This window comes from Pyxicephalus adspersus, chromosome 10 (genome assembly GCF_032062135.1).
Source record: "Pyxicephalus adspersus chromosome 10, UCB_Pads_2.0, whole genome shotgun sequence".
Taxonomy (NCBI): Eukaryota; Metazoa; Chordata; class Amphibia; order Anura; family Pyxicephalidae; genus Pyxicephalus; species Pyxicephalus adspersus.
The window spans coordinates 44,213,574-44,227,752 of record NC_092867.1 but is presented as its reverse complement, the minus strand read 5'-3'; the positions used below and the strand labels follow the sequence as shown (position 1 = coordinate 44,227,752).

The 14,179-nt window shown below is 36.4% G+C and overlaps 1 protein-coding gene across 1 annotated transcript; it reads right to left on the bottom strand.

The window, feature by feature from the left end:
• Positions 1-7,051: 7,051 nt before the first annotated feature.
• Positions 7,052-12,084, bottom strand: DYDC2 (DPY30 domain containing 2). The gene is made up of 5 exons (XM_072423179.1): positions 12,000-12,084; positions 10,328-10,490; positions 9,492-9,572; positions 8,808-8,915; positions 7,052-7,515 (listed from the first exon to the last, which is right to left on the bottom strand). Exons 2-5 carry the CDS (start codon positions 10,472-10,474, stop codon positions 7,267-7,269), a joined length of 585 nt encoding a protein of 194 aa, XP_072279280.1. The 5' UTR covers positions 10,475-10,490; positions 12,000-12,084; the 3' UTR covers positions 7,052-7,266.
• Positions 12,085-14,179: the final 2,095 nt, after the last annotated feature.

The window sequence follows — 14,179 nt, the reverse complement described above, 5'->3', positions numbered from 1 at the left end:
AAAGAAAGAAAATGGTGACCAGTGTTTGGGAGCTCCAAAGCTTAGTAACAGCATGTTATGGTAGCTATAAATACCCATATCTCTTGTGTATTATCATATTGTTGATTACTAATTTGTTGTTTTTCTTCCTTTTGTATACCCTATGTATGTATGTTGTATTCTTTTGTAACTCATGTTCATCCCTCAATAACATTTTATTAAAAAACAAAAAAACAAGAAAAAACTAAGCAAACAGAAATACAGTTATGCCATCTCTATGTTTTATCACCTCAATAGATCTTAGGAAAAAGAAGGGCAATTTAACATATGGCAACATTAAAACTTTGTAGGCCAGGCCAAGGAAAGAATTCAACCAATAAAAACTTTTTAGCAGAGATGATTGGTCATAATATTAATAACAATTAATCACATAATTTAATTGGTATTAAACTATAATTTTGTAATAGCGTTTTGCAGTTCTATCTAAGGGGGGCAAGGCTGCTACTGCATGGACACGGTGCAGTGAGTAAGCGCTTTTATCAGAGAGCATAGAATGTGTTATTGGAAGGATCATCAGGCTAAAATAAAGGAAAAAAAAGCTTAAAATAGGAAACTCAACTATGAAATCCAAGGACTGATAAGCTACAGTGTATTACATTCCTATTTTGGTGTTTGGATACACTTTAAAGGGTATCTCAATTCATTGTTAAGATTAATTGGTCGGGTGGGGATGACATAACTTAACAAAAGCAACAGTTACTCCTAGAAAATACTCATTTTTATATAGTGTAGGTGGCCCATAGCACTTTTCACATCATGGATTCATCATAATTACAGTCACCCTTACATAAAATTAGCGTGCACAGCCCTTTTTCTAAACTCATGAGGGGAGGTGGAGCAAGTAATGGTAGTTTCTATTTATATATGACATGGTTTTTACAAGGCACATAACTCCAAACTTGCTATGTGCACATTCTCAGTATAAATTGGCATTTTCATGAATCCTTAATGGATATAAAATATGGTAATTGCTCCAACTTTTAGAGGGGGGCAAATGTCTTATTTTATTAGACCATAACTCTAGATTGAAGATTTTGAGGTATTTGTGCTTAAAAGATGCAGCCAACAGTCTGTAACAGTCATTTGGATATAGTTTTACAGACTGGGAAACCACATCCAATTTCCTATTGTTCTCATTTGGCACAGCGGGGTTAAGTCAGCAATATGCTGTGTTGTCTGTAAGGGGTAACATGGAAATCGGAAGGCAGAATCTCCTGGGGGTTTGAATGAATAGGTATTTTCATGTATGTCCAGTTTTTTAGACAGATAGGTTAGATAAACACGTGAAAGCACATATGATTCCCATTTCTGAATCACCTGCTACATCAGTGAAACATAAGTGTCCCACATAGGTAAAGAATCCGTTCAGTATGAAGACAGTAAATCTGAAATAGTAGAGAAGGAAACCTTTTTAATTTTAATTTTCTATTATCATTAAGGAATTCTTTCACGTCAAAGGAGGTCAAATTTATGAGTTCTTGATTCTTTCCTTGGACTAAGACTGAAGGAATTAGTAACAGAAGCTGAGAGCCCCAGGACAGGGAGGGGTTACCGATAACCATGTTTTTACAGGAATTAGTCAATGCCTTAAAGAGAAGCTGTAATAAATGATAACAGCTAAAAACATAGATCAAAGGCTACATGAAGACATAAAGTTAAATACTTGTTGATAATAAATCATCATGTCAAAAAAATAAGTGTTGTACTGTATATATTTTGCTGAATTCCTTTTCAAGCTGGGTAAAACTTGAAAAGGATCTTCAGAAATAAAATGCATCCAAATAAATTTGCATTATTATGTACTAATCATTAATACTAATAATAAACAGTATTTATATAGCACCAACAAATATCAAATGTATTATTAGGAATACCTCCCCACTTTAATGATACCAATGCCTCTTTGTACTATACCTTTTTTCTGGGATCCTATGATCTAAGCACACTAAAGCAAAGATCTTCTATTACGTTTATTAGGCAGAAATCTATTCTCTATATTCCCCTCCAGTATAGATATTTACACTCAGCTCTGCCGACTTGTCATCCCTGTGTGTAATAAGATTACCTCAGTGGCCATGAGAGCAATTCTCACTGGAGGAAATGGTAAGACCAGCTACAAACCAGAGACCTAGACCAAATGCTTAGCACCTTTTTCCATAAGCCCCAATTAAGGGTCAGTGCCCAAATCATATCAACAATATAGCAGCCTTTCTCAAGCTTTAAATAATTTTCTGGTCTGGGGAAAAAAGCCATTTATATTGGTGATTGGTGGTAGAAATGGAAAGAAATATCCGGCTTTACTTGGACTAGATTTCTGGCATGCTTATACTTATCAAATCGTATTGAAGTCTATTAGCCACTTTTTATTTACATGGAAACATTTCTCTTTCAATTACTAAGACATGTCATAACTGTACACACACTATCCTGTAACTATAGGTGTGAACTAGATTCTTAATAATTAATGGTATGTATTCCTAAAATGCATTTGCATGCAAATGCACAAGTGTGAACAGGTCCTTAATAATTTTCTGACTGCTGTATATAACTATTCACCTTAGGGTAAAGCCATATTCTGTGGCATGCTCATGACTATAGTTCATGATTTTATCTAACAGGTTTTGGCATTGCACAGTGGACTAAATACAGAGATATGCCCGATCATGTCAAAATAAAAAAGAATTAATTAAAGGCAAATATTGACAGTTACCCTATGGAATAATTCTAACGTACCATTTAAGAGTTAGTGAGACCTCCATTCTAGTGTCATACCAAGATTTCACACTAACAGAAATTAATTATTCAACAAGTGTATTTTTAACTGGGATGATTTAATAAAGGAATTGAGAATCCTTGATGATTTGATATTTTTTATTATTATTTTTTTCAAAATGATGATTAGATTACCTTTGGTGGGGTTGGGAGGGGGGAGCAAGAAACAGGTAAAATAGCTAGGAAGGTGGAGAACAAACAAAAACAAAGGACTATAGTGAACAAGGTGCATTGGGAACATACTAATGGAGAGGGGTTAGAGACTGAGCCCAAAAGTGAAGAAGGTGCAGAGGGGTACAGAAGTAGAGAGTGGTCAGAGATGGGGTACAATAGGGAACAAAATACAGAGAGGACACAGCACTAGAAGGGGAACACAGGCAGGGTTCAATAGTGAAGAAGGTGCTAAAAGGGCACAGCTATGGAAAAGAGACTGAAACTGAATAAAATAATGAAAAAATGCAGAGACACAGCAGTTAAGAAAACATGGCCATGAACAGGGGACAGAGACAGGTCTCAACAGTAGAGAGGCAACAGAGCCTGGGTACAACAGTGAAAAAAAGTGCAGTGATGAGAGTGCAAAAAAGTAGGTACGTATGAATATTTCCATTTACATTGTTTAGATTAACAGCAGACAGAGCATTAATGTAAGCAAACTAGTTTTTGGTGTTCATCATCAGAGACATGAAGAATTTTAAGCTTTATAGACAAAAGTGTAAGAAGCCTTTAGGCCATTCATTCTTCGAATCCAATACTAAATGACTCCGTGACCTAGAACATGCAAGTTACTTTTTTCAATATAAATTGCTGGCATTGGGCACAGGAATGATTCATTTATATTTATACATTGTATAATAAAACATTTAGAATAATGATACGTCTATACAAAAGAACTATAACTGTTCAGACAAGTTTCCCTAAATCCTGGTATACTAAATACACTCTGCGCTTAGTCACAGGGCAGGGTTTACAGCACCTTGTCAGAAGTTTCTTCTAGTCAACTTTTTTGAACCAATTGTTTCACAAATGATAACAACTAATTTATATTTCTTCTGTATGAATATATATGTAGCTAATGTGCCTCTTAGTTGGTAATTTGTAATAGTTGACAGGGTTCCCATTCTTTATACAGAAGTAATAAGGCAGCACACAGCCGTGATGATGTATGATGTGCAGTAACCCATTGCAACTAAAATTTATGCTCATTCAAGCTACCACTTTCCGTGCATCCCTGTTGCCATTTCTACTGTTTAAAGGATACTTCCCCCAACATCTAATAACATTTTGAAATTTTGGATAGGTATAGACTTATTTATTTGGGGGATAGGTAGGCTTCCTTTTAACAGCCATAGTAGATCCTACTTCCTGGTTGTGTCATAATGGCTATTTTTAAGAAATGCCAATAACCGTCAACTGTCAACTGCTAAGGACAAAGGACAGTGCAGTTAAAGGAGGCTGATTTAATATAATTAGGAAGCAGTAACTGGTTCCATTTGGACCTAGCTTAATGGTGCTCAGCTTTACAATAGAAAAGGGTGTGGATTTTTTACCCTATGCAGTCCACTTACTTTCAGAACTGACATAATTTCCTGTGGCACAAGGTGCTGCCCCATATTGACATGATAGTATCTTACAGTTTCTACATATTTGTCAGCTGCACATCTATGATGCCAATCTCTTGTTGTCTTAATGTATTGAGTTGCTGCCATGTGATTGACTGATTAAATATTTCTGTTTACAGGTAGTTGAACCTAAACTTGCACCTAATTAAGTGGATGGAGTGTTTATGCAAAGTTTATACATATATATATATGTGTTAATACAAGCTTTGACCTTCTGCCCCATGTGTATAAATTCTACAATGTTTTCATAACAGGTAGAGCCAGCATTCTTTAGTGACAAGAAGGGTGTTTTTGCATGCTCTGCTTGTAATATAGTCTTTAAAAGAATTTGATTCCTATAGGCTCCTGCTTTAGAAAACTCACACTTACTCTAAATGATGGGTTAGCTGGTAAATCAAGAAGTGAATAATACCTGGCAGTAGTAAGCATGTGTGGAAAGAGTGAACAGTTATTGTGTGGCATGACAGATCAAAGCATACTTGTGACTCATGTGAAGATAAGTTATTGATACCATATTTCACTGTATCCTGTGAAGTCAGTGGAGAAGTACAAGAGATCATTTTGTCTGTAATCTATCTGGACTTCTATGAAGTTACAGTAGGACAGAAGGGAGGCAGATACATAGAGTCCTCCATAATCCTAGTGAGAAAGAGTCATAGGACTGCTGCTAAAAAACACAGACATAAAGTGATTCAGAACACCACTACACAGTTTCCGTATCCCAAAAATAACCACCAACAACTGAAAGTAAATATTGAGATCATCCCTCTTATCGAGATGTCACTCATCAGGCCTATTCACCTGTATGCCAGGTAACCTTGGCACACACCTCTTTATTGTTTCCAAAGACAGTTCAAATCTTTAAAGATATGCCTCTGAAAAGGTCATCCCAGAACATTTTAACATTATCCCAGAACATAACATCATTATAGGTTTTCTTCTATGCAATACTCTATTGTGTACACTGGCCTGGCCAACATCCAAAACAGCTCCAATCTCTACACTGTGCTGTACATTTATTACCCCACACCTCTATTGTTCACAGTATTATATGTTCTATATCAGGGGTGTCAATCTCCAATCCAAGAGGCTCCAGACATATTTTAAGTATTTCTCTAGGAGAAAGCATTATTATAATAAGGTGTGGTTTACAAAAGTTCATAAAATTTTTTTATATGAACATCCTGGCCTGTATGTAACCCTTGAGGAATAGTTTTGGATATTTACCTATTCACTTTGCACACTGTGCTGTATGTTTTTACACCTCTAAATCACACACAAAATTTACATACATTTATATTCTGTACAGTGGTGTATGTATATGTGTATATTAAACTGTACATGAAGTCTGCATAATTCACCTTGTTAAACAACTCTGTGCATTATATAATCCCCAATGTACAATTTTCTGCACTGTGCTTTGTTCTATTATCATGCGCACAGTGCATTGCATCAGCCAAACCAATCGTGTCCTGCATTCCACATTAGATACCACGCAACTGCCCACACCGTGCTATACATTATATGCTGCCATATGGTTTATTTGACATTGAACACTACCTATACTTGCATTAAAAATACATTAAATTACGCATACGTTTTTTACTACAGAGCCACATTAGTTTGTGTTTTCACTTCAGCCTGTTTTAAATTATTTTGATTTGATTTTCAAACTATGGTATTATTTTGTAGTGAAGTCTGAAAAAAGCGCCAAAGGACATTACAATTGATTATTAAAGATAGCATAGTATAGAAACCTAAAACTCACCATACTAAATACACTCTGACTGTACAATCTGTTTAAGATTATCAAACTATAAGGACCTATCTAAACTATTTTTCAATGGAGCCAGAAGGGTCACTGTACTGCATGGTGCTCCATACAACTGCAACATTTTTATTAGACCTAGACAGATTTCAAAGCTGGCCACCATAGTTACAGTATGTTTCAAACTGATGGTTCAATTTTCCTTATATTTACCAATAACTATGCAGTATTATGGTACCTACACAGACTTGCTTGCTGATTTGGTATTCATTTTGATGACCTAGTTACATTGGATTAAAACTGTTTATGCTAAAACAGTGACTGACCACGCCTGATCTGCAGTTTAAATAAACTTCAGATTTGTGTTTTAAGTTTTTGTGTGATTAAGTTTTATTATTTAGATCTGCATTAAAATATTAGTTTTGATCAAGCAATCTTAATGACCAGAAGATACTGTATGACACTTTGAAACCCTAAATAGTTTAAGCATTTTTTATCCTATTTTGTACAAAATCAATTACAAATCCTTTATTCATACATGCTGACCATCCAACTTTAAACAGTCTGAATCTGTTTAAACTGAAAAGTGATCGGCCCCATTAACCAAGGCTTCAGATAACTGAATGTCTTTAGAAGTTAAGATTTAACCTATGTAATGTTCAGCTTCGCGTAATATTTTGGCACTTTATAAATCCTGTTTATTATTATTAATAATAATAATAATAATAATAATAATAATAATAATTTAACCACACTTTTTCCTTGTTCGGCTTCCAGAGCTCCTACTGCTCTTTATTAAAGAAAACAGTTAGAGAGTGAGCAACATCTAAAAACAAGAAGGCAAAGACAGAAATGTTATGAAACTGGAATTTAATACTCCAACATACATATAGTTTTTTCTCAATTTTTGTATGGCCCACAGGATGAAGAATGTATCCAGTGCATTCAAAAGTATTCAGTTCTGTTTCCCACAGCAAACAATTAGCTTCCAATGTAGGTCAAAAAAGACGCTCCAAAATCTAAAAACATATGTAAAGAGGACATATTCTAACACAAGTTACTATAATGTCACTCTTCATGTTCGGTATCAGACGCTGGCTCTTTGCTTTGCTCTGTATTGGTGTTGGCTGTATCAGAGACTGGGGCATGTTCTTCTGATGGCACTTCAACACTAACAGAAGCTTCCAAATTCTCTCCATGCTCTGTGTTTAAAGCATTTGTCTCAGAGATTTCCTGAGTGTCTGCTGTGCCACTCCTCACCTGGTCTTCTTCTGGATTCTCTTCAGTTGTTGCCTCTATGTCCTTCTGTTTCCCACCCTTAGTACATGAAGACATAGGAAAGCTTAGTAAATGTTATGACAGGTTTAAAAAAAAACATAGCAACATATTCATTGCAGTCTTCACACACATTAGCTGCTTTGTTTTAAATTGACAGAAGTGAAAGATGCTAAGAGTCTGCATATTGTAGTGATATGCACATTACCATCCATGTGTGTTGCAGTACATTCTTAATAGCACACTGATACACCAAACCAATGCATTACAGAGTGTGTGGTGCATAATGAATAAACGGCGCATGTTTGAGACTTGGTTGCTGTGTTGACAGCCTACTTAAAGCAATGCACAATGGGGCACAACATATTGTGTGTTATCCCAGCACAATGGAGATTATGATGTGAATCTATCTTGTGCAGTTTATATATTATAGATGGAAGTTGAGTGGTTGCCACAGGCAAAAGTATATTTTATTGTCAGCACTTCATACAAGAGCCCCACCTTTGGCACAAGCCGATCAGAATTACATAGAGCAGGAGAGGCAGTGGCAAGGTACCTTTGGCCTGATATATCAAATATAATATTTACACATGAATGGCTCATATACCAACCTGTGGGTTCATTTTAAAGCTAAATTCCAGCCTTACCTTCAGCAATGCACAGTTGTACAGACTCCTCTCCTGTGCTAAAATAATCTATTTCAATGACCATGGCCATTCCTTTCATTTACTGGATTTTAGTTACATGTGTGCATTACTACAACTTCCTGTTTTCAAGTCGCTATGAACAGAACTCCACCAGTCCCTCCCACCAACCAATTTCTGCCTACACTGCTGACACTAAGGGCCTGGTTAGTTAAAGCTCTCCAAGACTGGAGAAGATAGACTATCATGGGAGAACCTAGGTGATCATGGAAGCAAACATAGAATGTATCTGGTCCAAAGTTAAAAACATTTGTCAGCTTACAGCAAATGATTTTAAGAAATCCATTTCAGATTGGCTGAAATCCCCCATGATAGTTTATCTTTTCCAGACTTTGTGAGCTTTAATAAATCATGCTTATAGTGATCATGTCACAGGAACTAAAATGAATGTAAATGTGTAATGAAAAGAGAAAAGCTTTATTTTGTCATTTCATTACCATTTTATGAAGGGTGAAGGAGGTACAGGGAAGGAACAAAATATACATGTTCAGATTCTTTTAGGGCAGCTAGGTTCACCCCTATGCTTAGGATCTATGGTTAGCCCACAGATTCAGTTTTATAGCCAGTGAAGCCGATATTACCAAAAAATAGGTAATAATAAACCATTGATTGTACCAGCACAGTACTTACCATTGTTAAATTTTCATCTGTTTCTTCTACTGTAGGTAAGTTTGGTGCACCAAATTTCTCTGTACGTTCAGCGATAGTCTTTTGGGGATGCTCTTCAGAAGCCTTCTTCTGCAAAAGTAAGCATAATTGTAAATGTTAAAATATTGACAATAAAAAGGCCACCTTAGATCGTAAGCTCTTCTGGGAAGCATCCTCCCATCCTCCTGTGTCATTGTTTGTATCTGTATGTCATTGGCAACCCCTATTTATTATACAGTACTGCATAATATGTTAGTGCTTTATAAATACAGTTTATCAATAGTAATAATAATACAATATATTTCCCCACACACTCCAGTGCAAGACCAGAGGAAATAAGAATACAGTTGTTTGCAAACATACAAATACAAATGTCCTAGATTTATCCTGGATGAATATAAGATTTCATATAAAGCATGAAGTTTAAAAACAAAAATGCACTATTTTGCAATGGAGAGGATAATCAGATCAGTTAGTGTATTGAGAAAACAAGGAGCTGGCAAGGGAACAACTTAAGGGTTTATGGAAAAAGCAACAGCTAAGTGCTAGGAAAAAGATTCAAAGTTAAACTCCTGTCTTTGTCCCCAGAGATGTCTTATCACTTTCTGTCCGGTGACATCCTGTCCCTCTACTCTGTTCAAAAAGAGAAACTTTCAAGGAACTCACTTGTTCCTCAATCCTCTGTTGAATCAAAATTTCTTCTTCCTTCATTTTTTCAATCATCTCAAGCTCCTTCCGTGCTTCTTCCTAATAATTTTCTATTATTTGACAAATGTTTTCAACCCAGGTTCTTCCATGATATCCTACCTTCGCCGGTCTTGGAGAGAGTAAATAAATCAGGTCTATATTCATTCTGCATAGCACCTCAATGCACCTTCTTCATCATGCAGTCCTGCACCCAAGAACAATGCGCTATGAGGCATGTGCACTATGTGCGGGTTAGATTTTGGACCAATATAAAATATGTATAATACTAATAATACCATAGTCATTATCACAGTCTAGGGTTAATTTCTGGGGAAGCCAATTAACTTAACTGCATGTTTTTAGAATGTGGGAGGAAACCGGAGAATCCAGAGGAAACCCACACAAACACAGGGAGAACATACAAACTCAATGCAGATAGTGCCCTGGCGGAGATTCAAACCTGGGACCAGAGTGATAACCTCTGAGACACCGCCATGCCCCTTAAAAAAAACGCATGATGACTCCAATTTATTAATATTGTGAGTATGGACAGGATAGGTTTGTCTAGAGATGACTGAGCTCATGAATTCATCTGAATGTTTAGTCTTGAAATACAATAACTGCTCAGTCATACACATGGACTGATAATCCCTTTTTAGCTGACAGTCTCTGGTCCAAGATTAATGAATGCTGCAGCTGTCTTCAACACACTGCCTCCAATCTCCTGGCTGTGCATATAGTAGTTTACAACAAGAGAACCAGTTCTGATTCACAATGTGGGTCACATTCACATTGTATTATTTGCTTCAAATTACCTTTTCATATTCATCGAGGTTACTTCTATATTTGTAGATCCAGTGTGCCAGATAATGAATGGGATCTGCTGGTCGTTTCTCAGCTACGTCTGCCAGACCCTCTGCAAGACATTTTCCCACACATCTCTTCAGGTATTCGGAGTCCATTTTTATGGTTCACAGCCTATGGCAATAAAAATACAAAAGAGAATTAGTTATATGTTTTTAGAAACAACCTGGAGCACATTGTTTTCATTCACTGTTTCAAAGTAGATTGCTTACTACAGGTAGTCTCTTCCCTGCTGTATATGGAGGCTGGAGGGGGAGTTTGCATGACTTGCAGAAGAAATCTTTTGCTAAACACAGCTGAGGTTGTGGGTGATCTTAGGGGGTGAGCTCTTTCTGCAGCCTCTTGTAACTCTTTAATGACCAAGACAAACTCTGCAGTTGTTTCTGTTTCCATATCATAGCAAAGCTTGCTCCAGAAGTTAAAAAATATCTAGATTCCATAAAGATTTTTTTCAATCTAATTTCCAATTCCAGTGGTAATGGTAGCTTGTACAAACATAGAAGGTGAGTCTTCCCAGCAGGAATACAAACAACTGACTGAGGGTTTACCATTCTGTGCTTTAACTTTAATAGGTAATGGCCTTTATCAAGTAAAGGCAGTCCCTGGGTTACATATGAGATAGGGAGTGTGGGTTTGTTCTTAAGTTGAATTTGTATGTAAGTCGAAACAGGCACTATTTTGTTAAATGCAATTAGGACAGATGTTTGTCTCAACATATTATTAGACAGCATGGTGTCAGTTACTGTATAAAATCCTTACTGTGAGTTAATCACAAACAAAGCAAAAAAAAAATTCTGTATGGAGCCTAGACATTATTAATTTCTGGAGCAAGCTGTGTGTTGATATGCAAAAAGAAACAACTGCTGCAGAAAGAGCTTAGTCCTTAAGATCACCCACAAGCTCAGCTGTGTTTAGCAAAATATTTCTTCTGCAAGTCATGTGAACTGCCCCCCTTCAAGCCTCTGTCCTGCACACAGTGAGCAGGGAAACCCCGTTCATATCTAGGAGGTGTCTGTATGTCGGATGTCCTTAACTCAGGGCCTACCTCTTTCTATATATAGAATTAAAATAGAAAAATCCTGTATGAGTCTGTGTGAATGCCTGAAAATATCAGAATTCATCATGATGGCAATGTGCACCCAGAACACAACACCATCACATACAAAAGAATTTTGATTGGCTGATCTGGGTTGGGGTGGCTGTCCGGTAATAATGATTGGAGGAGCTCAGTATTGTACACAGGGATGGATTATACAATCTAGTTATAATATATCACACCTTTCTCCCAGATAACAGAACATTTCTGCCATTGCCTGTGATAGAAGATCAGTGCATGGAGCAGACATCTCACCACTTGTCATCTCCATGATAGATCTGCCTCTTTTTATAGTCACTGCAGCTTCCTATTATTTACACAATATGCAGAATAATCAACAGGAAAATAATATTCAGAACATGATGCACACAGCATATTTACTATAGAAGATGTCAGTTCCTTCCTATTCTAACTCACACACATAGAGGATCTTCAGTGTACAACTTATTCAGTATAAGTCAAATTTACCGAAATTAGCGCATAACATACGATACGATAACAGCACATACAGCACGGTATAAACCTACCTCTCTACAACCAACACAACGCGAGCAGCCACAAAGCGTCCTGTTTCCTAGCAACCAAACAAGGCGCCTAAGATACGTAAATACTCAGCGGCCATGATTGTACAGGGAATGCCCGTTTCTGAGGCACAGACCAGAAACAGATACAGTGTAAAAGCAAAATAATATATATTTTCATTATATGTACATATAGATATAGACTATGAAACTCCTATTGAAAGTCTTGGCTTGTTTATTTTTTACTCGGAGCCATATATTTACATATCAGAACGGCGCCTGGTGGTCATTTTATTGGAGACCTATACCTTTTCGTTTTGTGGCTCTGTTTAGATCTGTGTAGTGTGTAATGCTGCCACCCTGTGACTGAATTGTGTAATACAATCCCAGCTTTTGGTGATACTTTGGGAACACTTTTTAGCTTATTGTTTGCAGGACAATTACCAAGTTTTTTTTAATATATGAAAAAAAAACATTATTCTTTTATGTTAGATTTTCAAAATACTATGGATTTTTTTTAGAGGCCAGATAAAAAAGTAGTGCAAAATATTACTGTGATATTGGGGATAGCATTAATGTCAAATCTCCCCTTAAAAGTAGACAAGTGGAGGCTAGAATGCCTCTTTAAAGCCTTTATTTAAGGGTACTACAGACCAGAGACATATATTCCCCGTTATCAGATATTTCTTTCTTTCACAACCAGCATCCCTCCAGCCACTATAGTTTATAACACGTATTGTAAAAGTTGGAGTTTTGTGTCTGCAGGTTTAATAAACCTTATAATTTGGCAGCTAAGACTAGTGGACTGACCCCTGACTGACCTCTAAGCTGTATTTAGGAAAACATTTATTAATAATCTTTATATTTCCACATCACTGTAGAAAACTGTAGTCTGACGATTGAAAGCCGGATCATTATGGTGAGCAAGTACTTCGCTAGGCCTCAGGAAAGCCTGGAAACCATATTTATGGTGAACCATAAGTCCCAGACATGCCTAGTTTGGTCTCTGTGCACTCTGTATTTTGTGGTGATTATTAATCTGGGGGGTGACATTTAATAAAAGTTGTACTAATTATTAATAATGGCTGGGACAAGGGCATTTTGGAAGTGCAACAAGCGTCATAATTTCATGTGGACACCCCCTCCATGTTGTCATTGTATTAGGCCCACCTCTGTGGTTGGCATAGAAAAAGCCATGTAAGTCTAGCAGAGACTCTCACTGATACCATCTTGTTGCTAAGGACAACGGCACTGACACATTGAGCACTGCAGGGAGCCCAGAGACTCTGACTAATAACTTGGACTTAATACAGCATTATTTCACAGTTTTCCCTTTTTATTTTATGTTGTTGCTATTGTTTTGTTATTAATATTTGATTAGTCTATATTTTTCTGTATTTGTTTATGCACTGTTTTTATATGTTTTAACACTATAAAAAGTGTAAACTGAAACTCTGAATGTTCTAAGTAGAAATAGTGTAACTTGCTAACCCTGGAAAGCCTGGAAAAGATAGACTATCATGGGAGAACCTGGGTGAACCAACAAATCTGAAATGGATCTGGTCCAGGACTCAAAACACTTGACAACTAATATCAAATGATGTTTAAGAAATACATTCCAGGTTTGCTGGGTCACACAGGTTTTCCCATGGTAGTATATCTTCTCCAGTCTTGCCGAGCTTTAATAAATCAGGCCCAGTGTATAACTGAATATTCTAACGATAAATTCACCTATTAAAATGAATTTAAAAAACTGAAACATTTTTAGGAAATCACATATGATCTGCAGTAAGTTCTGCATTATTACCAATCAGCAATTTATTACAACTGTAAATAGTAGCTAATATTTTCATAATATTACTAATTATCTTTTAATACTTTTATTGTAAAACAGAATTATCCACCAAGTGGTTCGCAGTATCATAAAAAGTTAATAACATATAAAGGGATATGTTGTCTTTTTCTTTCTTATCATAATATACAAAAATGGTAACCTGAATATAGGGGTTCAATATATATATATGGAGTGTACAAAAAAATTAGAGTATCCTGTAAATATCATCCTCCATGGACAATATGGGCTGAAAAAGCTTAGTGATCTTCTCAAAGTCCAAGTGTCTGAGCTGAATTCGCAGAACTGGGAGAATAATTAACTCCCATTACAGCCCATCTATCCCATCTCACAT